Source organism: Lacerta agilis, chromosome 6 (genome assembly GCF_009819535.1).
Source record: "Lacerta agilis isolate rLacAgi1 chromosome 6, rLacAgi1.pri, whole genome shotgun sequence".
In the NCBI taxonomy this organism is placed as follows: domain Eukaryota; kingdom Metazoa; phylum Chordata; class Lepidosauria; order Squamata; family Lacertidae; genus Lacerta; species Lacerta agilis.
In genome coordinates this window covers 38,913,648-38,940,923 of record NC_046317.1, presented here as the reverse complement: position 1 = coordinate 38,940,923, position 27,276 = coordinate 38,913,648, and the positions used below count along the sequence as shown (strand labels likewise).

The 27,276-nt window shown below is 41.0% G+C and overlaps 1 protein-coding gene across 5 annotated transcripts in view; it reads right to left on the bottom strand.

Moving 5' to 3' along the window:
* The window catches only part of SSBP3 (single stranded DNA binding protein 3), a 172,478-nt gene that overhangs the window by 31,862 nt on the left and 113,340 nt on the right, over positions 1–27,276 (bottom strand). For all 5 annotated transcript variants that reach the window (XM_033152058.1, XM_033152055.1, XM_033152054.1 and 2 more), the window contains exon 5: positions 13,663–13,752. In XM_033152058.1, the coding sequence (XP_033007949.1) occupies positions 13,663–13,752 (90 nt within the window). The remainder of the gene's footprint in view (positions 1–13,662; positions 13,753–27,276) is intronic.

Genomic DNA, 27,276 nt, shown 5'->3' with positions numbered 1-27,276 from the left:
GAGATGAGGCGGGCACACCGGTTGTGGGGGAGAATGAGAAGTTTTGTTCTATTCACAGAAATTGTTCTTGTCACGCACTGACTTCATTGGAATTAACCCAAAGAAATTATCTCCACAGTTCAGCAGCAATACTAAGCTTATAAGAAGATAGGCTGCTGGGCTCACAAGGTGTAATAGGTGATGATAAACTTTCAGTAATGTAGGAGGTGGCCTTGGATTGAGTCACCCTCATTAACTAGCCCAGAACTTACTGTACTACATGGGATGAGACCAAACATAAATTTTAAAATACGTTTTTCTATAGAACTTTTTACTTTCTCAAAAATGAAATCAGTTGGTGTATTTAAATGCAATGTGGTTGTTTAAATACAGTAGTACTTCTGGTTATGTACTTAATTCATTCCGGAGGTCCATTCTTAATCTGAAACTGTTCTTAACCTGAAGCACCACTTTAGCTAATGGGACCTCCCGCTGCCGTTGCGCCGCCAGAGCACGATTTCTGTTCTTATCCTGAAGCAAAGTTCTTAACCTAAAGCGTATGTAACCTGAAGCATATGTAACCTGAGGTACCACTGTACTGGGTTTCGGCTTTCATGAAGCCGAGAGAATGAACAAATCTTAATAGAGCACTTCAAGATAATTTCAATACATTTTTTGCTTCCTTGTAAAAAAAATCACCATTCACTAAACTTTGAAAAAAGCAGAGGGGTATTAAAAAAAGAAAAGAAAAGAAACTTAACTTTCCCCCACCAAGCCACTGTTATGCATTAGTGGAGTTATAAATCCTGCCTGTCCCAGATGATTAGATGCGGAGAGCACAAGGTACCAAACTGTTCAATACTGACTTTAAATGGTTAGCAAGCACTTTCTGTTCTGCTTTTACTTGGGGTTAGAACACTGAAATGTACACCACAGATATATTTTTAAAAAGTTACTTCACAAATACACAAAGACAACTCAATTATGCAGCCTCTCTTGTAATTATTGAAAGTTTTATAGATTTTTTTTTTAAATCCCATGTTCTTAGAAGCAACACTCTAAAAACCAACAGCATGGCCGCTTGAAAACACCAGAAACTTAGGGTTCCTATATACCCACCCCCATGACCCAGACACTTCCATGGATGTTCTGCTATCTGGCAGATAAAAGAGATGTCATCTAGGAGCAGCGACTTCTGGGTGAGGCTTCCAGCATTTAGGCAGTCCCTTGGTCAATTTTCAGGAGACTGATGAAGATGACTCTTCATATAAGTAAGTATTATTAGTTGTGAAATGCCTAAAAATGAGGTGCTGTACAAAACCCATAAAGCAACAGCCCTACTCAATGGGTTCATAATCTAAATTAGACAACAATAGAACAACAAGGAAACACAGGGAAGGAAGGCAAACACAACCAAATGCAGGGTGTAACTCAACAGGAAAATGAAGCCTTTTTAAAAAAATAAAAAAGGAGGAAGATTTCCAATTACCGGTAAATGAATATCAGCTGGTAAAGCGTTCCATTGATAAGAAGCAATAAAAGTACAGAGCATAAAGATACGAAACTGAGAAACAGATACAGGGTTTAACAAGCAACAAAAACGGAAGAATGCAAAGACTAAAGTGGAGTATATAGAGATATCAAAGATAAGCAGGAGATAGGAAGAATGAATTCTTATGAAGCAACAGATTCTTGTGAACAGGAACTCCGTGTGAAAAAGAGAGAAAAGCAAAGAATCATGATCATATTTACATGCATAAAAATAAAAGGGGTGACAGACTGCAAACAAGAAGTTTAACTAGGAATACCTATGTATATTTGTAGCATACTGTATATTCTGGCGTATAAGACTACTTTTTAATCCAGGAAAATCTTCTCAAAAGTCGGGAGTCGTCTCATACGCCAGGTGGAGAATCTGCGGTTGAGTACAGTATATCTCAAACTCTATATTTTAACTGGAAAAGTTGGGGGTCGTCTTATACGCCCAGTCGTCTTATACGCCGGAAAATACGGTAACCCTTTGTATATTTACTCAGAAGTCAATGCCACTGTATTCAATGCAAGCTGTACAGTACCACAGCCACAAAGAGTAATATGATAGATAATCCAACCAGGACCAAATTAGAGAACCCACCGAGGTACAAATAGAATCAAAGAAAGAAAGGACCGGGATACCCTAAAGACTGTGTGAGATAGACAGAGGCCAAACAACCATGTCTGAGCCCTTCGGTGGCAGCTCACCCATTGCCGGAGGAATCCTGTTATCTGTCCCCTGTGTGAACAAGGCCCACTTGGCATCTAGGGGGAAAGGGGCACTGAGTGTGGCTGGGCCAGCAATGTGGAATGTGCTGCTGGTGGAAATCGATGCTTGTTATTCTGAGTTGCCTTTCAAAGGCTTTCTTGTGTTGATGGGCCTTTTCAGTTGGAAGAACGTTTGTTATGTGACTGGCCAGTTCTTTATGAAAGTTTCTGCTCTCCTAGATTTCTTATTATATTTGCTGGACACTGCTTAGATGTTTTCTATATGAGTTCGCAAAACACAAATATTTTTAATGATAAATAAGCAAACAAACAAACAAGGAAAAGGGGAATACAGTAAAGGGGAAAATTTAAATGGCAAGTTCTGCAGCTTGTGGCAAAACGAGAGGTGCTAACACCACCCATAAACAAAGAAACAAGAGAAGAGTCTGACTTCAAACCATGAGCAGACGGCTATGAGGAAGCAGCAAAAGATTAATAAGAAAAAGACAACAGATCAGAGATAGAAAAGAATGAGTGGAATGTGCAGCAAAAAATGTTGCAGTGTTTTAGCCAGCCAGCCAGCCATACCCTTTCCCAGGGCACTCCATTCCACTACCACCACCAGTCAGCATTCAGTGGCCACTGGACAGACAGAGTCCTCAATGGGCTATTCTGGGGCTTCCCTTCCTTTATACTGTGAACCACCGTGAGATTTTAAGATGAAGGGTAGTATATAAATTTAATAAATAATAAAATAATAATTAGTAGGGGTTTTTTAAAAATAAAAAACCTATTTCTGCAAGCTGTGGCGTTTCCCTAAGCCTGCTGATACTACTCTCTTGTGCAAGAGGTGACGCCTCTGTTATTATTTGGGATACTGTCACGATGGACCTGATAATGAAGGCAAAAAGACTAAATATTTCCCCCTTGCTCTGTTCTGGGGGTTCTCCTGTTGTGCAAGCAGAAGTCTGTACACAGGGCTACTGATGAGACTGGTTTCAGGTATCCCAAACTTGGCCCTCCAGATGTTTTGGGACTATAATTCCTAGGTGAATCCCACCCTCCCGGCCTAAAAAACCAGAAATTTGAGGTACCCTCATATATTGGTTGGTGAGGTGGGAGGAGAAGAAAAAGAACTATTAACTCAGAGATGGATAATCTATATTGTTTTATTATAAGTCCCATCATTCATTGTTGTTGCCTAGGCTGGCATTAGAGTTGGAGTTCAACATCTGGAGGGCCACAGGTTCTAACAGAATCAGTACACTTCGAAAGATGAAAACAAGAGAAGATAATGACTGCAAAAACAAGGATACCGTTCAATGAAGAAATGATCGATAGCAATGAAGGAGGAAGATCAAGAAGAATAACAGATAAAGGAAAATTAGTTTAATTAGTTAAAGAAAGTAAAATAATTTGTTGACTAGTAAAATTACAGAAAACAAAATTATAACACAGAAAAACAACAGTACAATCAGGCACCTTAGAAGAAACTGGATTATATTTAGGCCAACAAAGAGGAATCAAGAGTAGATCGTTGTGCTTTTTTGTTAAGTGGAGAAACCAAAAGCAGGCCTTTCCCTCCTGATTAGGTTGTTCTTGAACTAGAAACTCTATCCAATGGTTTTATTACTCTCTGCTGCTTATTTTCATTAAGTTTTTACTGTTGCAGTGTTTTTATGAATTTTATGTGCTTTTAATTCATGTTTTATTTCTTTTGAAAGCCACTATAGGAGCTGTGCTGAGAAGCAAGCGGGTGAGGAGGTAATCCTAAAATTTAAAATAAAATAAGAGGAATATCCCAGCACTACCTGAAGTTTTGAATACAATCCGGAGTATATATTGCTTTAAGCCAAGCTTTATGTTAACCTCGCTATGAAAATATCTCAGACTTCATATTTCTTTTGTTGCATATTATTTTCAAATAATTTATGAAGCTTAGCAAGTTGAGATTCTTGGATTGCAGGGGGTTGGACTAGATAACCCTCTGGGTCAACTTCCAACTCTACAATTCTATTGTATGATTCTATCATTTCACAACAGCGTGAAATCAAGCCACACTACCATAATAATTGTGCGGAAAGCAGCAGCCACAGAGATTTGTGAATTTGTGACAGAATCCACTGGGTAACACTGATCACAATGGCGTCCAACTGTACAACCCAATGACATTCTTAGGTCAACAATGTGTTACTGGAGGTATCTCCAAATAAAAGGGAAAGCGGTTTGCAATCTGAACGCAAGTGACCAATTCGCCATATTTTAAATAGCTCCACATTTCTTATTGTTTTGATTTCAAATGTTTGGTGCCCATGGCAAAACGGCTGCATCTTTCTGAAAAATAACTTAATTCCAGCCCTACCAGATGTACCTTCTTCTCAGCTGCTCTGGTGTATGTGACCATAGTGTTGCCAAATAGCTAAACAGGGAAACAATAGCATTTTATTTTCTTCAATGAATAATACTGAAAGGAAAGGGTTAATCTAATGAGGATCTGGCAATGCATATGTCTAATACCATTAGTGCTAAGATACTCAATAGTGCCATAGCCACCAAAGGGAGGGGTTTCAATTACATTTATTTTAAACACGCACACGCACACCCACCCACCCTAGAGTTACTTGGTCATATATCATTTAGCTACTAATATTTTTTCTAGATTTTTTTTTCTTTCGGCCTGGATGGTTTTAGTAACCTTAATTAGAGGGGATATAAAGAAAAACACATGAGCATCCCTTTAACAAATACCATAGATCTGTATATTATTTGTTATTGTCACTTAACTAAATTAAAGTTTCCCCCCTATTATGCAGCTCAACACAAAGCTATTAAAAATAGTTGCCATTATCGGGAAAGGGAATACACAGGTCACAATCACACATGTGGCTACATTTATATATTTCAGGTGCAATTTTGCCACAATAGATCATGTTTTAGGGGGAAATGGTGGGCTTTCCATAATTTTTCAAGCACAGCCGAAGAAGATTGTGAGAACACCAACATGCAGCAATCCTCACCCCGTTGCATGGGCCCAATGAGGTATTGACAACATAAACTTTTCAAGAGGAATATGCTCCATTTTATTTATTTATTTTGCTATACATTCCAATTAAGAGAAAATGCATTCAAATTTTAATCTGATGTAATTTTCAGGTGCTAATGGAAAATTATACAACCAATACTTTATTGGAGAAATTCTAGAATCCTTCATAAAAGCATACAGGGTTGAGTTCAAGAGACTTCTGTACTTTAGTAGGAAACACAACTAAGATTAAAGAGGTATTTTCTACACCAGAAGATAGCATCATCTCCCCCCTACTTAAGAACTCCACAGTTAATCACGACAACATTAGCAGTAGGTGAGATGAATATTAAAAAGCACCAGGCCCTTGCATTGCTTTCCCAAGGATTAATGTTTTGCTCTCAAACCACATACACGACACTAGGAATGCAAACACATTTTAGAGTCATAAAATGACAGGCAACTAAGAAGTAAAATATAGAAGTCTGTGGTTTGTTGTGCCTCTGCCTCCAGGTTTAGATCTTACAGAGGAACCAGCAGCAAACAGAAGGCATTAATAGAATTCAGCTGATCATACCTTAATTACCACTCAACTAATAATAGATACCCGTAAGAATAAGGGAAATCCCAACATGCTGATCAAAGCTACAAAGTTGTCCATGCTGGGAGATGGATTCTATAAAATAAGGTTGCTCTGCTGCTAAAAGCAAAAATTTTGCTTAGAAGAATCAGTTACAACCTTATTCTTAAGAACTCAAGATATTCTACCTGCATGGTGTTTTCTTCAACTCAGACCAACACAGTGATACTGAAATGATGGGACAAGACTATCCGTTTATTGGCTGAGTGTGGGGTGTCCACAGTAGATATTGGGAATGACTTTGTGCCATGGAACTAGACCAGCCTTCTTCACTCAGTGCCCTCAAGATATTTTTCACTACAACTCATATCATGTCTAACCATTTGCCATGCTGGCTGCAACTGATGGGAGTTGTAGTCCAAAACCCCTGGAGGGCACAAGGTTGGGGAAGTCTGCTCTAGACCAAGAAGAAAACCTCTTAACAAAATCAACATTCCACTTTAAAAGTTTGGGAAACCAGTTGATGAGTTGCATCTAAATCTTCAACAGGCAAGCCAACAAATGACAGGACTGAATTATTACAATTTCTTGTTGGGACCTCATGACTTTGTTCTCCTTCTCGGAGCAAAGTCGTTTTTCCACCTCAGGCTGTCTAGTGAAGATTCCTAAATTTGAAGGAAAGAAGGTGATACAAAGTTGGGAGTTATTTTGCCTCCAACTGCTCACTTTAAGAATCTAGGAGATGAGAAGTGTTGCAAGTCTCAGGCACCTTGTCACAAACATCTTTCAAGGTGGCTGACAAACTTTTATTTAATAAAGCTAACTTTCAAAAAAAATGGTCACATAACTGAAGATAGGAAATCAGGGGTCTTGCTACAGCAAGCTGTCCTAGAAGATGAACGAACACAAAGCATAACCACCAACTTTTTCATTCATACCGGTAGTATTTATTGCCCTTCCATACAGGCTGCTGAGGACGCAGGTGGCACTGTGGTCTAAACCACTGAGCCTCTTGGGCTTGCCGATCAAAAGGTCAGCAGTTCGAATCCCCACGACGGGGTGAGCTCCCATTGCTCGGCCTCAGCTCCTGCCAACCTAGCAGTTCGAAAGCACACCAAAAAGTGCAAGTAGATAAATACGTACTGCTCCGGCGGGAAGGTAAACAGCGTTTCCGTGCGCTGCTCTGGTTTTTATGTTCTGTTGCGCCAGAAGAGGCTTAGTCATGCTGCCCACATGACCCGGAAAAACTGTCTGTGGACAACCGCCGGCTCCCTCGGCCTGTAAAGCGAGATGAGTGCCGCAACCCCAGAGTCGTCTGTGACTGGACTTAACTGTCAGGGGTCCTTTACCTTTACCTTTTTTTTACAGGCTGCTGTAAAGATGATTAAGCTAAGGAAATGAACCCACTACGAACATTTGAAATGTGCAGTATTCCTAAGTGTTACTGTTATAGAAAAAGGCACAGAAAGGGTTTGACTTTGAAAAACCCAAGATCAGATAGATTGAGAAGGGTACTTCAAAGGTAGGTTAGAACAGGTGCTTGAATGAAACTATTTTACTAGCAGATCACCTGCTGAAAGTGGTATGTATGAGTCCCAAGCAGATCCATTCTGCTGAATTTCTTAAGCACAACTGGGACTTGACTTTAGAAGCTATTCAGCCACCCACAACAAACAGAAGCAAGTGCATTGTCAACAGGACACCGGAAAGATTTATAATTTCACATTTCCCTATAAATAGGAATTAGGTTGAAGGGGGAAAATACTTCTGCAGCTGATTAAAGATGGGAAAACATTTTAATCTATGTAAATTGTTTATTTGCTTTTTAGAAGCCACTTGAAAGTCAATAAACGTGTTTAAAGGAGTCTTGCAATAATAAACATCTAAACTTATGGAGTATGTGTATGTGTATGAGTCTGTATATATCCGTATCTGTCTGTCTGTGTTTCTATCTCAACTGTATTAATTTTACTTAAATAATACAAGTTTATACAATATCCTGATGTATGTTATTGTAAGGGCCCAGCATTCAAACAAAGGAAGCTGTTTTACACTGTCAGCCCATTGGTGCATTTGGTCACTACTGTCTACTACACTGATTGGCAGCAGCGCACCTGAATTTCAGGTGGTCAACATTCCCGGCTGTACCTGGAAATGCTGAGGTTTCAACCTAGGACTTTCTGCATGCGAAGCAGGTGCCATAGACGATAAGCATTTTTTAAAAAAAAATATGTGGCAGATTGAGAAAAAACACAGAAACTACTATTGTTGTTGTTCAGTCGTTCAGTCGTGTCCGACTCTTCGTGACCCCATGAACCAGAGCACGTCCATCTTTCACTGCCTCCCGCAGTTTGGCCAAACTCATGCTAGTCGCTTCGAGAACACTGTCCAACCATCTCATCCTCTGTTGTCCCCTTCTCCTTGTGCCCTCCATCTTTACCAACATCAGGGTCTTTTCTAGGGAGTCTTCTCTTCTCATGAGGTGGCCAAAGTACTGGAGCTTCACTACTATTACTGATCCACTAATGCACTGCAGTAGCTTATGAGTAAACAATGTCACAATGTCTATTGCTTCACGTTAGCTGACTGGTTTTATTCACATACTGCTAAACATACAGCTTATTTCGTTTAGAGATTAAGAAATGGTTTAATGACTCCAATGTAGTGTTCACATCCATAGCCTCCTCACAAAACACCCATTAGAAGTGTTCTGAAACCTCAGAAAGCAGTGCTTCCAAAGCCAATAATCAAAAAGGCTCATCTTTCAAGCCACACTGCCTTCACAGAGCAACCTGCTTTCAGGCCAGAGGGGTGCTTTTCCTAACTCCCAATGTTGTGCATATGCCTCCAATTGGACTCTAATTCAACATTCATTGTCGGCAGCAATCCAAGTAAGCCAGGGCCAATTAAAAAACTGCATCTGTATGGATGGTGACACATCTGTATGGCAGCCACAACCTTCCGGGGTTTGTCCCCAAATGCATGGAAAATCTCCATGGTAGTAGCTCATGAAAACATGCAAGTAAAGGCAATGGCTATACCCCTCATAATACCAAAGGGCTGTCCCTGATCCCCACCATTTCCAGTACAGTGGACGTTCAGGTTGCAAACGTGATCCGTGCGGGAGGCACGTTCGCAACCCGCAGCGCTGCTTCTGTGCATGCACGGGTCACGATTTAGCGGTTCTGCACATGCGTGAGCGCCGAAACCCGGATGTAACCCATTCCGGAACTTCCGGGTTCAGCGCTAGCGCAACCCAAAAAACCGTAACCCGCAGCGTTCGCAACCTAAGGTATGACTGTATTCTAAGCAGCCATGCATAAGTGAACAAATGAGCTACAACAGTCCTGTCCCCCCCCCCTTTTTGTGACCCTGCTACATTCTGGGATACCACCTGGGAATTTATTTGCAGGGCTGCGGAACATCCTTTGTGGCAACTCCCAAGGAAAGATTTGAAAAACTGGTGCAAATGTGTGACATCTCCCCCCCCCCACTGGGTCTGAAAGACCCCAAAGCCTAGAATGGAAGGCTTTTGTGCTCCATTGTAAGTTTGTGGAAACAGCCATCCCTCCTTCCAGTCAGAATTGTCAAGCAGGGAATTATCTACAGCCACTGTGGTAAGAAAGGAAATCCTGCCAAATGAAGATGGTGAAGATGTGTCTGTCAACAGCACTTCCAAGAGTGTTTACATAGGAGAGGCTGGAAGCGTATAGCTCAACAATATTTTCAATTTCAGCTGCGTTTTCTTGTTTCTGCCCTGTTAAGATACTGCAACAAATTGTCAAGTGTTAAACAGCAAGGACTGGCATTTCATTCTATGGTGATGCGAGTCCATCAGACCCCAAAAGGCTAAAGTAGCAGAAACAAAACTGAAACAATCATACAGTGTTTACAGCCCCCAAACAAAATTATTCTCTGCACATCAGTTCCTTAAAGTAGATCAAGCCAGTCACCATGATAAAACATGATAAAAAACTATGTGAAATTTGATTTCTAAAGATGGGCCACTTGAAAATTACATGCAAGAACACACACTTAGAATTAATGTCCAAGCTGAATATCATTTCCATAGAAGAAATCATGTGAATTTCATTCAGGTATGATACACACTTGTCCATTTCAGTATGTATACACGTGGCAGGAAGTACCTATTTATGGCAGGTTCCCAGGGTGACTGACAACTGTGCACACATCATGTGCAACTGCATGTACCTCCCTGAATGTCATTTCCAGCATGGGAGTGATCTGTATCCATGTAGGAGATCAGGCTTATGCAATTCAGCTCTTAATCTTACCTTCCCCCCCACATTAATTTCATTTCTGCTTTACCAACAGGATTATAAACTAGTAAACAAATGTAGCTAGTTAGCATGGAAAAAGGCAGGGAGTCAAAGCTTTAATAAAATGCAAAAGTGCTGAGGAACACCATCACCGTCTGGCTCCCAAGGTCTCAATGCATTAGGGGGCAGTGTAGGAACACAAACTTGATAGTGCTTTGTTATGGTGCATCCCTCACTAACTGCTGATGCATAGCTAAAACAGCAACAGACATTGATTTATGTTCAACTTTCCATTTCATCAGAGAGATTTTTCAAAATGCTACACACAGAGTTCAAAAATCAGCAGGAAAATACACGGCCACCAAGTGTACAGCAATAACCGTACACAAAGAGCCTGAAAGAACACATAAGGTAACTGAGCATTGCTAGAAAACTCAAAGCACATACAGTATAGAATCTCATTTTCCAATCCCCACCGTCCTCCCCAGAGCAGGGTTAGGCAACTAGATAACAGTCTGGACCCTTCAGTGCATCTTACACCATAATGTAAAAGACAACACATGCCCATCTTTGACTGCTGCAAAGCCTGCCTTATCTCTGGAGGTGGTGCAGACTGATTGCTAAGGAAGGCCCCCAGTATTAGCAGCTGGCACTGTTGGGCATTTGCTAGGGCCCATGGGCTGGCAAGCAGTCCATGGTTCATGGCTGACAAAACCCTGAAGTGACTGCTATTGCAGGGAGGAAGAGGAGCAGTTGGCCATATAGCAGCCTGCCCTGTTCTTCTGGGGAAATGGGGAGCAGGGGGGTGGGGTGGGAGAAGTCGGGCGAGCAAGTGGCCAGTACTTGGTGGCTGTTACACTTCCTTCTCCTTCACTACCAGCCTGTTCACCTGCCTTTTCTAGCTGGAGGCAAAGAGAAAGGAGAGAAGCAGCCTCCACTATCAACACTCAGGCTAACACGGCTGGGGAGGCTCCGCCATATACTGAAACCCTCCGTTTGTGAATTTGGAAAACTAAACTAAAGGTGATAAAAAAGTTGAATTGTTTGTTATTGCTTATATTTCTGTCTTTCGGGCATTCTGATCTGCAAATGTTTTGAAGCCAAAGGGTGCAGCTTTTGACTTCTTTTATTTAAAAAATGGGTTTTTTGTGACCCCCCCCAAAAGAAACTGCAACGGGAAACATAGATAGTTATAGCTGTATTCTCCGTCACTGGTCTGCAGACCTGCTTGACCTCGGGCCAGACACAAGAGCAGGCATTGTCAGCTGAGCAGTTGCTCTTTTGTTCTCCCTTAGTTACAAATACAGAAGTTCAAGCAATATCCTTCTTAACCTGGAAAGGACCACATTGGCGTGGTGTGCATGTCACGTTAAACCAAGGTTTGCTCTTGGCTTATCACTTCCTGTATGTTTGTTTGGAGAGAAACAATTCACAAGCCTGGGTTCATGAAGAGTCACAATTTGGGGGCAGCACAGCAGTAGAGGAAGAGGAGGAGGAATTAAGCACCTGTGATCTCAGTAGCATGTGCCAGCACACTGCTCATTTACATTAAACTATAGTTTACTTTAACTATAGGTTAATACAGGGTTCCCAATGTGGTGCCCATGGGCTTCTGTGTGTCCGCAGAGGCCTTCCATGGTGCTGAAATCGTGTCATCATTTCTGCGCAGATGAAAGCAGGCTCAAAAGTGTGTCTGGTTGAACTCTGAATTTAGTTTTATACTTTCTAAATCTTATTGCTGATTTTTTTATTTGTACTATGTATCTCTGCCCCAGCACATTCAGACAGAGGGGCAGATTATAAATACCTATACTGCTTAAAGGTTCAGCACAGTGTCAGCTTGTTGAACTGTAAAGTTCAGAATACTTGCCCCAAAACAAACAAAAATCCTCTGAAAAACATTGACAAAAGAGGATTCTCTCTATCAAACAGACCAAAATAAAAATCTACGTATGTTGTACCGAAGGCATACGAAACTTGAATTGCTGGCAGATGTTCCCATCTCACATCCTCTTTCACTTATTTCCACCAATATAAAAAAACTCGCTTAAGCCTCTTTTAGTATCTCAGAAGCAAGAGATTCTCTTTTTCCAAGTACGCACATGTCCTACAAATATATTATTCATTAAAAATAAAATTAATACAGCAGGCTAACAAGCCCCATCCACAGAATTAGTAGTTTTAGCATCGTAATCCAGACCACATAACTTTGATGAAAGTATTCATCGCTCAATACTTTTTTTCTTGCACACAGTCAGTAACTCAAATAAGGCAAAACATACTTCCAAACATACTTCCAGACTACAAGCAATATTCATAACTTTTTAGAAAAGATTATTGCTGATATGTAGCTCTGTAATACTAAAATGAACATAACTACCAATGACACTGGTAATCAATTAAACCTATGGCTTAATATTCACGTGTCCCTTTTTAATTGACCGTTGCCACTCATTAGGATGAGGTATCCCAGTGTTCATGAATTTAAGAAGGTGCTATCCTTCATGGTTACCAAAATGAAAATGAATACATACTAGTCACAATATGCCAGGTTACAAGAAATAAAACTGCAACAAACTAAACTTACTATTTATTAGATCTTATGAATTCTATTGCTTTAAAAATATTTTTAATGGGTTGCCAGAAGTTTACAAATATTGGGAGTTAGCAGTTACAAACTTAGATCATGTAAGTGCTGGAAATCCTGTGCCTATATGTAACAACAAAACAACACAAAACCACCACCACCACCCATGTGTGGCTTATATTAACTGCATCCTGCAGCTCCAAATGTATCCAACATGGCCCTTGAAGGAGGCACAATTAGCCCAGCCATAACATAGCACAGAGAGGAGGCATTTTGAAGAATTAAAAACCTGTTAAAAATCCTGACTGCTTGGAAATCGCTGTTAAACCCAGTTCCCTTGTTTCAACCATAAACGTCCTTCACCTTAGGTGTTGCTCACAAAACTATTACTTGGAAATCACATAAAGGTAAATAAAGGTAAACTTTGCTAAAAGAAGGGAAATTTCAAGGGGAAATGAACTCAACTCCAATAGGCAGAAATTGAGATACTGGGTTTCTCTCCCATTGCCATGATAGGCTGGATGGGTTTCTGCCTGTGGCTAGAGCTTAAGCTGGTTTTGTTAAAAGATTTCGGTGATGGCAGTTGGAAAAAATCAAGTGGTTAACCAGAAGGAAAAGAAGAAGAATCCAAATCCTGAATGTTTTGAATTACACACAAGCCTGTCATGACCATGACCAACAAATAAATAATTTTTTTTTAAAGCAGCTTTGGAAAATACTGAATTGTAAAAAACAAAAACACAAAACACAAAAAAAAAAACAAAAATGAATCTCGCTTTCCAGACCAGAGAAAGCTAACACATACACACTGCAAAAACAAAGGTTAAGGGAAACCAAGCAGAATATTACAGCTAATTGGGTTTTGTTTAAAAAGTGTCTCTGAGACTATGATGCATCTGTAAACTACTTAAGAATCCATTCATGTTCATGCATGCAGCAAACAGCAACAAAAGTCAGGAGAGCCAATTCTTACCTGAAAGAAACCTGGAGGAATGGGTCCCCCTGGCATTCCATCATTTGGAGGAATGTTTCCAAGTACTGGACTTGGTGCTGCAGCTGCACTCTGTACGAAACAAAAAACAACAACATATGTATAGATAAACAGCACTGATTTCAGGTCAGCTGAAAAGGAAGTCAACACACATCTCATGGCTCCATCAATTAGCACATAACCAATAACCAATACCATCATCATCAAGCCTACCCAAAGGAAATCAAACACTTCACATTGTAAGAATGCGCCATTAAGACTAATAGAATGCCAATGGCTGCCATTCAGATTAATGTGCAACTGGGAGTCTGGTTCCGTCATCAAGCAAACTTGTACAAAAAACACTTTTAAGGCGCTGTTAATGGCAATAACTGCAGCAGGTTTCAAAGCTAAGCCACCAAACGGAAATTCCCAAAGCATACCCACAGTCAAAGGAGATGGCAAACTCCTATGTTTTGAGCGGAGGCACAGCTATGGGTGTGCACAAGCACAATCTGATGCCTCTGTTACAACATCTGGGGTCTTCTTCAGTGTAAAACATGGTTATTCATCCAATAAATAATAAATTATCAGCCACCCCACTTGTTCTTGTTCTAATTAAAAAACTTCATAAATATAAATACCAGTTGCCAACATCATGAGAATTGTCTAGACATTTGCTTGAACATGTGGACTGGGGCACATATGAAAGTCTCATCCGCACTGTCCCAGTGTGGGCTGTCCTGTCCACTCAGTTCCTAGCCTCTCCTGTGCTGAGTGTTTTACTCATGTTCAAGTAAATGTGAGTAAAAGCCCCTGCAGACATTTCCTGCTCTGGAAAAATATACCACAATTCGCAATCTCATCTAAATGTATCAGAAGCTGGAAATGTTCATTTCTGCTTCATAAAACATGAGATATTGTAGTGAATATTTAAAGCTAAGCCAAAAAACAAAAACAAAAAAGTGTTAGGGCTATGTGTTGGGTTTTTATTAATTAATTTTTTATTGGAGTTTTAAGATATGCTTTCATTGTATAACGGTGCAAACAGCAAGTATTCCTAATCAGAAGCACAATTTTAAAAATAAGCAAACCAGATTTAGAATAAATACAAATCAAAATAACTTACAATTGTTTTACAGATATGTATACTGGCAGGTGATCAATATATAAAATCAAACTGTTAATAAAACATTCACAATGATGAACAATATGGGGGGGGGGAGAAATAAGGTTTAAATCAGGGGTAGGCAACCTAAGGTCAATGGACCACAAGTGGCTCACAAGCCAACCGGCCCACGAGCCACCCTTGAACCAAGTCGCCCACTCGGCGAGTCCCCACGTCCTGCACCAAACCAGCACAGTGCGGCATGGGGACTCGCTTCCGCGGCACCGGAAATCATGTCTGTGCAGACGCAGGTGCCGGAAATTACGTGCACACACACGCACGATCCAGCCCACGGAGGGATCGTCGCTGGAGTGAACCGGCCCAGGAGAGGTAAACCTTGCCGACCCCTGGTTTAAATCAACCAGATCCATTGTACGCTGCCCATGTTATTTAATATTTGTATAAACCACAAAATCATACCAAACAGAAATAAATTTATCTATCTTATTCTGGCCTTTCAAAATACTTAGTGTGCAAATCCATTTTTCCAGTAAAACTATATCCCATATTACGTGGGACCAGTACTTTATGTTGGTCTCTCCAGTGTCAAGGTATGGGTGCCATCTAATTGTTAACTTCATACCTCTTCCTTCCTCCCAAAGAAGCACAGAGCAGGCTTTTTGCTTCAAAATGACCCTACAAGGTAGGTTCTGAGGTATGCCCAAGGCCACCCAGTAAGCTTCACAGCTAAACAGGGAATAGGAATCCGAGTTTCCCTCATCAAAAGCCAACATTCTAGCCACTTCACCACACTCTGGGCACTCAAGTTTCCTTCTCCTCCCACAAATTCTGACCTTTACTTTAATTCCCCAGATTGTCCTCATTTGATCTTAGGCACTATTTTATGAGGTTTATATGTGATTTGGGGGAAAGGCTTGCCCATTAATAGACCCCAATATAATTTCTTAATCATATCTGGAATTATACTAACTGAACAATTTTGTAAAGAACAAACCTAGCAGCTTCCTAGTTAAAGCACTGAGCAAAGTGAAGTCTATACCAAAGATGAATCATCACCCATCACCCGTATTGTGTATCTGGTCAGCATAACTGTTAGCATTGACTCTTTCACTTTCTATTTTTAAAAGTGAAAAGGATGCCAAGTAGCAAGACAATATTTGAGGCATAAAGGAAAAGGCACGAAACGAAAGCTAGTGTAGTTGAAAGGCACAGAATGCAGTTTTTACATAATCCACAGCAGCATGACTATGGAAATAAGGGCCTATTTGCCATTTCTAAACCAGCAATTCGCTTTAGCTTTTCATCTATGGAGTTAAAAACACCACAGATTTGTGTGCCCTTAACTAGCTCATGACTCTTGTGCTTGCACAAAGCATTAAACAATGGTTTAGCATTATGAGGATAAGCAACAGTGAGCCACAGGCTTGTGCACTCTCCACCCTCCTCAGGCAGCTGCAGCTCAACTTCATATGCTAAACCATGTTTGTGCAAACTTGGGTGTTTGCCAGTTTTTTGCTCTAAAGAAGGATAAAGAATCCTTCCCTCAAAATGCACCATTGCTGACTTACAGACACAAATTAATCAGTCGTCACCTGTATTCTGTCTGTCTGTCTGTCTGTCGGTCTGTCTGTCTGTCTCTGTATTAGGGGTGGGGGGAAAATTTTACATACACACAAGAGGAAAAAGAATTTAGCTAAGGAGGAGATTCAAAGTTCCAATACATCACATGGTTCAGACTTCCACTGGGTAGAAATGGAAAGGCTGAATGCAAAAAGCATTAAAATGTATGGGATTCCATTTTTTTACTATGGTCCTTACACATGTGTACCAGATCAGTAATTCTTATACACTGGCCATTTGTCATGAAGAAAGCCCATCATTACAGTACAGCATTTGTTGACCACCCTAAGTAATTGACAGGAGGTCTTTATGCCTTAGAAAGAGACATATTCTGCTTTATAGACATAATTAAGTATAGCCATTTTCTTTCTCTTTAACAACTTATGACCAAAATTCTGGGATTCAAGGTGTACTGGTATCAGTTATTCCAGGTCCAACAGGCGCAGTATTTTTGTCAATAAAAATAACATTTGATAGTCATTAAAGTGTACACATTTACCATTTATGTGCTTGTATACTTAAAAGTCCTGTCCAAGTAGTGCAAACATTTCAGTTTAATATCTAACTAATGCTGGCAGAGCTGTGATGAACTGGGGATCTTCAACCACAAATACATGGTGGTCATGTTTGGCTGTTTAGATTTTTGGATGAAACATGTTTGGTGTTGCAGACACCTTTGCCGGAAAACATAGGACCCTTGAGCAACATTATAGGATATCCTGCCAGGGCAGCAAGCAGAAGCAGTACGCAATCAACTACTCATCACCTTTCGACAATTGCCAAAGTAGAAATAGCTATACAATGCAAAAATTACTCACTGTTAAATTTTGGTAAAAGAAGAAGAGTTTGGATTTGATATCCCGCTTTGAAGGAGTCTCAAAGCGGCTAACATTCTCCTTTCCCTTCCTCCCCCACAACAAACACTCTGTGAGGTGAGTGGGGCTGAGAGACTTCAAAGATCACCCAAGGTCACCCAGCAGCTGCATGTGGAGGAGCAGAGATGTGAACCCGGTTCACCAGAATACAAGTCTACCCCTCTTAACCACTACACCACACTGGCTCAGAAAGATATGGGAACATCTCATCTTGGGCAAACTGGCACACCAAGTAAGTTTTTCTAAGAATGGTTTAAATCAGTAGTATTGAGCCCTGGTAACCATGTATAACAAATGAATTTAGCTTGACTAATATTTACCAAATAATAAAGTGCTATTTGAAATATTGAATCCTTGTTTTTGCTTCTCCAGGTTCATCTCTCCAATTGTGTAGTTTTTTGTTGTGTTTTTAATTTGTTTTTTAAAAATCCATTATTTAAAATCTGAAAACAAAAAAACCTTTTAATGGGGTCATTTGTAGCTCCTTTGCCTCATCCTGCCAGGATGGAGTAGCAGCAAAGTGTCAGAAAAGTTTGTCCTTTCCATTTTCAGTTCCACACCAAAAGCTACTGGGAAAAGAAGGAATGCCTTTAGTGTGGCACAATGGGATCCGAATAGGTGCCCTTGTATTACAAATAGAACAATTCTAATCACCATACTAAGATAGGTAGGCGGAATCTACACACACAAAAAACCCGTTGTGAAAATGCTTTTGAAAAAACGTTTTGAAAAAACACATTGAATTTGTCATAGCTCACTGTCGCCATCTAGTGTCACATGTGTATATTACACTTTACAACACACTTAAAACGTTTTATTTGCAGCTGTGTAGCTGAGTCCATAGACACTTTCTATACTAATCCAATGCAACCATCTCTGCTGTCCCCAAAAGTAATTTTCCTCCCAAAGGACTGATCAAATCTGCTGACAAGTTGTACACAAGACACTTTTGAACCATTAACAGTAAGCTTGATTTAAAGGAAATCTGCAAGACTTTCTATATATTTCCTGTACATCTTTTTCCTTCTTCCTTACCAGGTATAGAGGAGGTTCTTTCAGTTGGGGGTGGGAGATGGAGTAGAGGGAAAAAATATGTTTTTAAAGCTTTATTATAAACTCAAGTATTACTGGCTTTGGAATGCTAATGGATAGTGAATAATCTAGTGGAATATCACAAACACAAAGTACAGGAACATTGATCAAGAAGGGAAAGGGTTTTAAAAATCAATGGTGATTTCAGAAACACCTGGCATAAGTGATCTTCTGTAGGGGTAGGGATGCATGCAAAAACTCCTAGACTAAATTAATGGCCAAGAAAAATTATTATCCCAAGTGTGCATATTTGTGTGTGTTTTAAGAAAAGGGAAGGTTAGGGGGAAAAGGTTGTAAACCAATTGGGGGACAGTAAAATAATAAAGCAGGCACTCCTTTTACATCATAAAACTGGAAAGACAGGGAAACAAGCATAATTTCTCGTTCCTTTGTAGGCTATCTTAAAAGAGCAAGCAGAAATTTTATTCTAAGGCCACTAAACATAGTGTAACTTCTCAGTAAAGTGAATGAATGGTCTTAATGAAAGTATGTCCAGGATCCAGCTCCAAACTGCAGTATACTCAATTACATTTTTTTTAATAAAAGCTCTCTATCACACAAAGTGCTGCTCTTCCAAAGACAGCAGGCATCGCAATAAAGCTGCCAGCCAATATTTTATTGTTTCAGGAGATTTCCAGCATACTATAATCCCTTGCTGGTGAGCCTCCCAGAGTTAAATAGATCCCCAAAACAGCTTAGAATAATGCAGTTCAGATACTCTAGAGTTCCACAAACCATCTAAACATCGGGGGGTGGGGGACGGAATCCTGCACACTGTATTTAGCACTGCTATTTATAATGCAAAATTTGCCAGTGTAAACTAGCAAAGAATATAGTATTCGATGTACTGCTGGACAAAACAGAAGTCAAATGTATAGATCTACAGTTAATGTTCTTCATCTGCAATGGCATGATACGCACCCCGGATATGCATCCAAGCCATGGAAAATGAACCGCCAGGTATCATGGTCCCTTTGTGTGGTGTGCACAACCTCTCAGCTTGGACATATTGCAGACGCAGCAAGGCATCTGTTACATTTCCTGGCTGGCCTGGAATGCCCTGCACAGCTGCCAGTTGGAATGCAGGGTACAATGAAAACCTCTTCTGCTAGCACAGGCATACCTCCCATCAAATCGTGGGAGTTATTTTTCCAAGATACACACATGTCAATTCAATACGCATTGTGACACTTGGTTGGAACTTAATAATTAAAGGGCCCACCAGTGCCCTGAACAGAATGCAAAAGCAAGAATCGCATCTACCAGACCTGATGCATTATTTAGAAGGCTGGAGCGTGGCATTCTCTCTCTCTCCCTCTCTCTCCACCCCACCCCCAGTACCCCCATCCTCCAAATGGCAGTTCATCTACGACAGCAAGAGACAAACCTCCAAATCTATGGGCTCTGGTTGGAAAGTGTCAGGAAGGCCAAGGCAGCAAGTGAGGGACAAACTCATACCACTGGGTACCAACCACATTAGGTGGTGTTACATCTAACATGGCAAGGATGGGTCTTCACAAGATCACTGAACTTTCCAGTTCCTTGTTACTTGAAGGAATCATCCATTTACCTTGGATTAGGCTTCTCTCCTACATAAAACTCACCAGCAACTGGGTGCACAGGACAGTGTTAACTGGCGGCGGTGGCTGCTGCTGCTGCTGCTGCTGCTGCTGCTGCTGCTGCTGCTGCTGCTGCTGCTACATCAAAGCAGGCAAACTGGATCCTGCCCACCCTGAGAGTGCTTTTCAGGATAAGGAGGCAACCAATGCTAGTGAGAGTCACTTTGAAGGGAAGACGCCACAAGGGATTATCACTCCTGCATGGAGGGCCAAGACTACACCCACCTGAAAGCGGCCAACAGAGGGTGTAAGTTAAGGATCTCCCATGGTGAGAGACTGGGAGAGAAATTGAAAGTTCTCAGTTGAGAGCTGGAAGTGTCTGTCATTTTCTGTGGGGGAAAGGATTAAGAGCTACTTTTGTATAGCACTCTTGTGCACTGCTTTTGTACTTTAGACACCTTGCTGCTGATTTTCTCCTCCCTTATTTTTAGGCTTTTGCTGCTAGGTATGTATGCTGTTTCACAGTTGTTCTCTCTCTCTCTCTCTCTCTCTCTCTCTCTCTCTCTCTCACACACACACACACACTCTTGTATTATAACCGCATTTATGTAACTGTGTTAATTTTTGAACTGGATAGATAATATCCACTGACATACCTGTACATTGCCTGTTTATGTTTTATGTTGCAAACCGCCCTGTGGTTTTCTGACAAAAGGCAGTATATAAATTTAATAAATAAATAAAACACACCAGGAATAGATCTTGGGAACATCACTCCTATGTACAAGGTGCTGCACTAAGATTTGGGATTGTGGCATTTTTCTGAAAGACACTTTCTTTATCACTAATGTCATTAGATAACTAGGGGGAAGGAAGTCATGCTCCATTCCACTGGTGACCTTATCATCATATGAGTGGACAATTTCCCTTCGTAAGGTTCACACAGCAACCAGGATGCTGTATGGAAGGGACAGGGTTGAAAAGCCTTCTTAGAAATAGGGCCAGAATCAAGAGAGAACCTGATTAGGCAATTCTTGACATTTATCTGATGCCCTTCATACTAGAGGCTGCAAAGGTGGAGAATGGTGATGAATGGCCAAGGAAGAGAAAATCCTAGACACAGAGAACAGGTAACAAAAAGTTAACTAGCTAAGTGATCTGAGGTCAGAAAAGTGAAACAGTATTTTATTCAATAAATTATGCAGAACGTAGTGAACAAAGGCGGAGGGATGAGAGCAACAGGATGAAAAAATGTCAAGCCAGTAGAGAAGATTTGAGCTGGATCTAGACACATCAAAGAAGCATTTCAGTTAAATGCATTGTAAATTTAAGCAGGGAAAACAGGTAGAGAAAAACGGGACTCCACAGCAGCACCTAGTGGCACAAAGTTATATTGCATGTACAACGTGTATAAATTGCTGTGCTCCCCCCCCCCCCCCAATCTAGCTGAGTCCTTGTTTAAAGCTTGGAAAGGAGGGAGTTGGGTCACATTTAGGAGAAGTCATGCCAAGAAGAAAGTGTCACAATAATGGGTTGGAAGAGTTATACCGTATGCTTGTTATATTTTATAACAGTAGTAAAGTAGCAGCCTACAGGTCTGGCTATAGTATTATTGTTTGCAAATCACAGGTTGTGATGGGGACCAGCAGGTAAACAGTTGCAGTAAGATTAGCAAGTCTTTTGAGCTGCTTGATCATTATGAGATTTCATGAGATGTCACTGAACTTGTTAATTTGAAAGTTGTTTGCCAACTTTCTCAATGAACTTGTACCACCAAGCCATCCTGCACTTCACTGGCTGGAGAGAATTTGTGTTGATTACTTCTCTCTTTGCACCCTGAATGCTCTTCAACATGCCTGTATCATGTTCCCAAAAGCCACCTTTCCAAAGGCAGGGATATCCAGGCATTATTCTAACAATTTGGCTCATAAGAAGACAGTCCATGACCCTTGAGGATACTTCTTTGCTAAATCTCTAAAGTAGAATAAAGGCCTCAACAGGCTCAGTGCTACCATGCCACATGGTCTGCCAAATTTCAGGCCCCAAAATTCATATTACTGTGATATAATATGAATATTTTTGTAACAGAATATGATTTTTAAAATGGGGGGGGGGGAGGCAAAGCTCATGTAAAGAGGGTTAGCTGTGCCCAATAAATGATCTCATTATTAAAAACACTGTGCCCCAAAAAATGTTCAGCAGTGATTGCAACTGCTTAAGCCATTTGGTGCACCTGGTGGAGTTACAAGACTTCTGGGAAACATCATTACTTTAGGGCAGAACTTAACATCTGCATTTGTGGGAGGTCTGACAGATTTCTGCAGGATAGGAGACAAGGTTCAGAATTTCTACTTAGCTGTAAATGCAAAGTAAATTATGGGGCAGTTTCTGACATTCATTAATTATATTTTAAAAATGAACCAGCACAGAAAATGATGAAAATCTGGATGGATGAGTTCGACTTCCAAACTTAGACATGCAGTCAACACACCGGCTCGGTACACTCCAGCAGATGCCGTCTAAGCCTTTAAATCGCACACTAATTGTGCTAATTGAGCTAACAGTCGCTGTTTCGTCTCCCAGCCCTGAGTCAACCAGCGTCTTCTGGTACTGCTACAGAGATCCAAGCTGTTGGCTTTAGTGTTATTTTGTCAGCCATTAAATGATTCATCAGAGTCATTAATTGATTTATTACTGCTGCCTGCAAGTATAGCTTTGCAAATAAAGAATGATGTAGGTCAGAATGCAAAAGAAATTGAACAAAACAACACAGCGAGGAACTGGATGCTTAAATAATCTGTAGGAATCCCACACAGAGATTTTTAAAAAAAAAAAAGTTATGGGGGCAAAGGGAGTTAAGTGGGGGAGAGGAAAGATGAGCCACTGTTTGACTCCAACATGACGGAATCTATCAACTACCCAACTCTACTTTGGATCATTTTCTTCTGTTAAACGATCCAAAGTTGGAAACAAAGTCAAAAGGATTCCACAACAGCTGAAGATGGTTTGATGTGAAAGGACAACAAAACCAGGTTTCAGACATGCATACTAAAAAAGAAAGAAAAAATGATTCCATTTCGGTGGTGCTTTCACAGCTGACTAATTCATCATGAAGACTGCAGACAGTGGTTACATGCAGCAGGCTAAAGAGCCTCATTTATTAAGAGAAGGGCTACTCTTAATTCAAGATCCAGTCATAGCAACATGGGCATTTTCTGGCTGAGAAACACAAAACACAACTACGTCTGCATTTTGACACTAGTAAATCTGAAGCCTTTGTAATCAGATGCAGAGTCCAGACTATGAACCCATTACACAGCTTTCTTTTTGTGCCCTCGACCTATAAGATAGTTATAGTAGGAATCTTGTGCTGATTTTGATCTAATGCAAAGTGAAGGTATTTTATAATCACCTTGGACAAAGAAGTGGAGGAGATGCTCATGAAGATCTGCAGACAACACCCAATTGAGCAACTGATACTTTCAGAAACAGAATCTGGATCCAAGATGATCGCAGCAAGATGGAAAACTGTCTCAAAATTAACAAAATGATTTTTAAACAGGGATTAATATAAAGTTTTTTCATCTGAGTAGAAAGAGTAGAATAGAATTCTAGGTTGTGTCACCAGAAGTAGAGTAATGTCCGGAGTATTGGTAGTGTCTACTCTATTCTGCTTTGGTCATACCTCGAGTTCTGGGCTGCAAAGTTTAAGATGGGTATGGACAAAATGGACCGGAGGCAGAAGAAAGTGATAGAGATGGTGACAAGGAAGATCAAGTCATTTGAGGAAAAGTGGAAGGAGATGGGTATGTTTAACTTGGAGAAGAGATGTGACAGTCATCGTCAGGTATCTGAAGGGCTGTCAGATAGATGGACCAAATTAATTGTATGTTGCTCTGCAGGGTAGGAAGTGAGCCAAAGGGTTCAAATTACAAGAAAAGAAATTTAGACCGAACATTAGGAAGAACTTTGTGATGGCATGAGTTTTACAACAGTGGAAGAAACCGTCTTGGAAAGTGTGAACTAAAGTTAAAGCTTTTCAAGCAGAGCTTGGGTGTTGCAACCAGCCAGGGATTTTGTAGTAGTAGGTTTCCTGCATTGGCAAGAGGTTGGACTAGATGACAGCTGAGGTCCCATCCAACCCTTTAATTTAGGATATTCATATACAGCTTTACACAAATGAACAATTCATTCCATCCCAAGGGCTGTACTGCAGCCTCTTTTTATTTATTTTTGTTCTTTAAAGAATAAAAGCAACAGCAATTTGCATAACATTTTAGAGCACTGGTCTTCAACTGGTGGGTCGGGACCCACAAGTGGGGTCATGGACTGATCTGAGGTGGGTCACAACAGGAGCACTGCTGCCATGCAAATATCTGGAAAAAGATGAAGAAATGGGTCCCCAAATGCATGTTGGGGTTAAAGGTGGGTGCTGGGTCTGAAAAGGTTGCAGACTACTGTTTTAAAGAGCGCTGAAAGTGCTTTTTATTAATCTTTGTAACAAGCCTGTAAGGCTGGTCAGTACAGTGGTACCTCAGGTTAAGAACTTAATTCGTTCTGGAGGTCCGTTCTTAACCTGAAGCACCACTTTAGCTAATGGGGCCTCCCGCTGCCACCGCACCGCCAGAGCACTATTTCTGTTCTTATCCTGAAGCAAAGTTTTTAACCTTAAGTGTTATTTCTGGGTTAGCGTAGTTTGTAACCTGAAGCGTATGTAACCTGAGGTACCACTGTATTTTAATCCCCACATTGCAGATTTTGAAGGGAGCGGGCATGGAGAAGGGGCTGAGAGGAAGTCACTTGCTTAAGGCCTTTAATGAAGCAAGATTTAAAATGGGGAATTCCCCAATACATAGTTCAGCCCCCTAAACTACTACCGGTACACACCAGCTATAGACAGGTGGGGTTATGAGTAAGTTTCAAAACAACAGTAAAATCCATTTAAATAAAGTAAGATCAGACAGAGTCAAAGCACAAAACAGAGCACTTGCATGTCAGCACTGCAGGTCTATGACATCAGTGGCTTAAGACACTGCATGCAATTACAATGGTAGAAACGCAGCAAGGTTTTCAGCATTACATTTATAGCAGAGGGTGCTGCTGCGGGGGGACGGGGGACGGGACACTTTTCAGAGGTTTCCATGTGAGGCTGCAACACTGACGCTAAACTCCAGTTCCAACAACTCCTACTTGGACCACCATTGGATTTCTCAAACCTCATACTGCTTACACTCAGGCGTAGCAAAACGAGGTGTTACTTTGAGGTGGTGCCATGGACGGTACCACTTCAGGCTGCAGGTGGGGCAATACCACTTTTGAACACTCCACTGCATTAAAAACACGGCTTTCCTACAAGCAAAAAACAAACAAACAAAAACAAAAACCTAGCAGAAAGGTTTTAGTCCAGCCCTGCCTTTGGCGACTTGCCAGGATTTGTCTGTCTGTTTTTCTAATATGCATTCAGAGCAGCTTCCAGCACCTGCAGTCTGAAGTGGTACAGTCCACTCGTACCAGCTTAGGACTCTACCACTTGATTCTTTCGCAGGCCTCAGAAATAATTAGTCAAGAGGCATACAAGTGGAACACAAATTATACTTCCCCCAGCCTGCCATTTGTAATAACCTCCACAAAACAGGAATTTCTATGGCTCTCTGGTCTGAATTAAATGTTGGCTGCTTAAAAGGCCGGGGGGTGGGGTGGGGCGTGCAGTGCAGAGATGGAGGTGCCCTCACTGCTAAACATTCTCTTAAAAACTTCCGGAGGTACAACACAACCATCCTCACCCAGTCCTGACAATGTTTTGGTAGAGTATCTGGAGTGTGTCATTCCACCAGAAGGCAGTGATGTAATCTCCACAGGAATGGTTATTCTGTTCTTTTATCTCGCACCTCACTCCTGGTGTGATTTACACATAGGCAGACTGGGGCCTGCTCCGTGGAAGACAAACAGCAGTTCACTCTCCAACTCCAGATTAGCTATGAAAACAATTTGCCTGTGCTTACACAGAAGCCCTACTCTCTGGAAACCAGCCAGGCTTGGGGGAGGGCAGGGGAGGGAATTAAACAAGGCCCATCTAGCCTTTAAACTATTATGAAATGGGAGGATTTCGGTGCCCTGCATTTCAGCTGCAAGCTAATAGTTCTGTGATTTTAATCCAAGGAAGAAGAGGAGGAGCTCTGACATACAGAACCACCGACTGAATATAAGCTCTGTCCCTGCCTCACTTGAATAGAAGGGAGGATTTGGATGGATCATATGAAAACTGAAAGCTCAGTTCTCTAGAAATTGTTCACCTGCAGCTTATCTATCATTTCTAGAGTTCAGGTTGCTTTACAATGGCACGTTTAATTTAATCCTTGTAACAACTTTGTAAGGTATGTTAGGAATAGTAACTCGTCAGGAGCCAGATAGCGAGCTGCCTCCCCCCACCCCACCCTGAAATTTTCTTAATATAGTTTTTCCCCTCAATTAATAGTGTGTAGAAAACTAACACTAATATTAGCCTGCTGCACCACTGGCTCATATTTTGCCAGCAATTCTACTATAAGAAGATCCCATTACTATCAAAAGGCACAACTAAACACCTTTGTGGAATGAGAAAATGATACACTGAGTTTATAAGTCTCTGTCCCTTTCCTCCTGGCATTTCGTTGCTGTGGTCCACTTGCTCTCCTTTGCTTTCTGCAGAGCTTGCTGGGGCCGTACACTGACTGGACGCTCCAAGTCTTACCAGAGACTTCCATCCTATCTATGGTTATTTATAGAGCAGTGATGGCCCTCCAGCTGTTGGGACTACAACTCCCATCATCCCTAGCTAACAGGACCAGTGGTCAGGGATGATGGGAATTGTAGTCCCAAAACAGCTGGAGGGCAAAGTTTGGCCATCACTGTTTTAGAGAGTTCCTGGGATACAGATTCTGGCAGCCATAATTAGTTTCAATTGCTTTCAGGTGACTTGGTTTAACTCATTTTTTTTCTTCAGGTAGGAACCCCAATCTCCACACACAACCACCCAAAATTTAGGTGGGTGGTTACTGAAGTGAGTGTGTCATCTTGGCCATGGCACCAGAAATGTTGCCTGGGGCAACGTTTATGTATTTTCTGTGCTAAAGACGTTTTTATTTGGAGGGGACTTCAAGCATATTTTTTATAGCTTCCCTGGGTTTTGATGCGGTTTTTTCATTGTTTAATTGCATTTGTTTTTAAATTGGACACCACCCTTTTTTAAGTGAAGGGTGCTAATACATATACCGAATAATTAAATTGCAATGTTGTTCTAGGTGTTATACAGACAAACAAAATGGGTCTGCAAAGATCTTACAACCTAAGCACGATACAATAT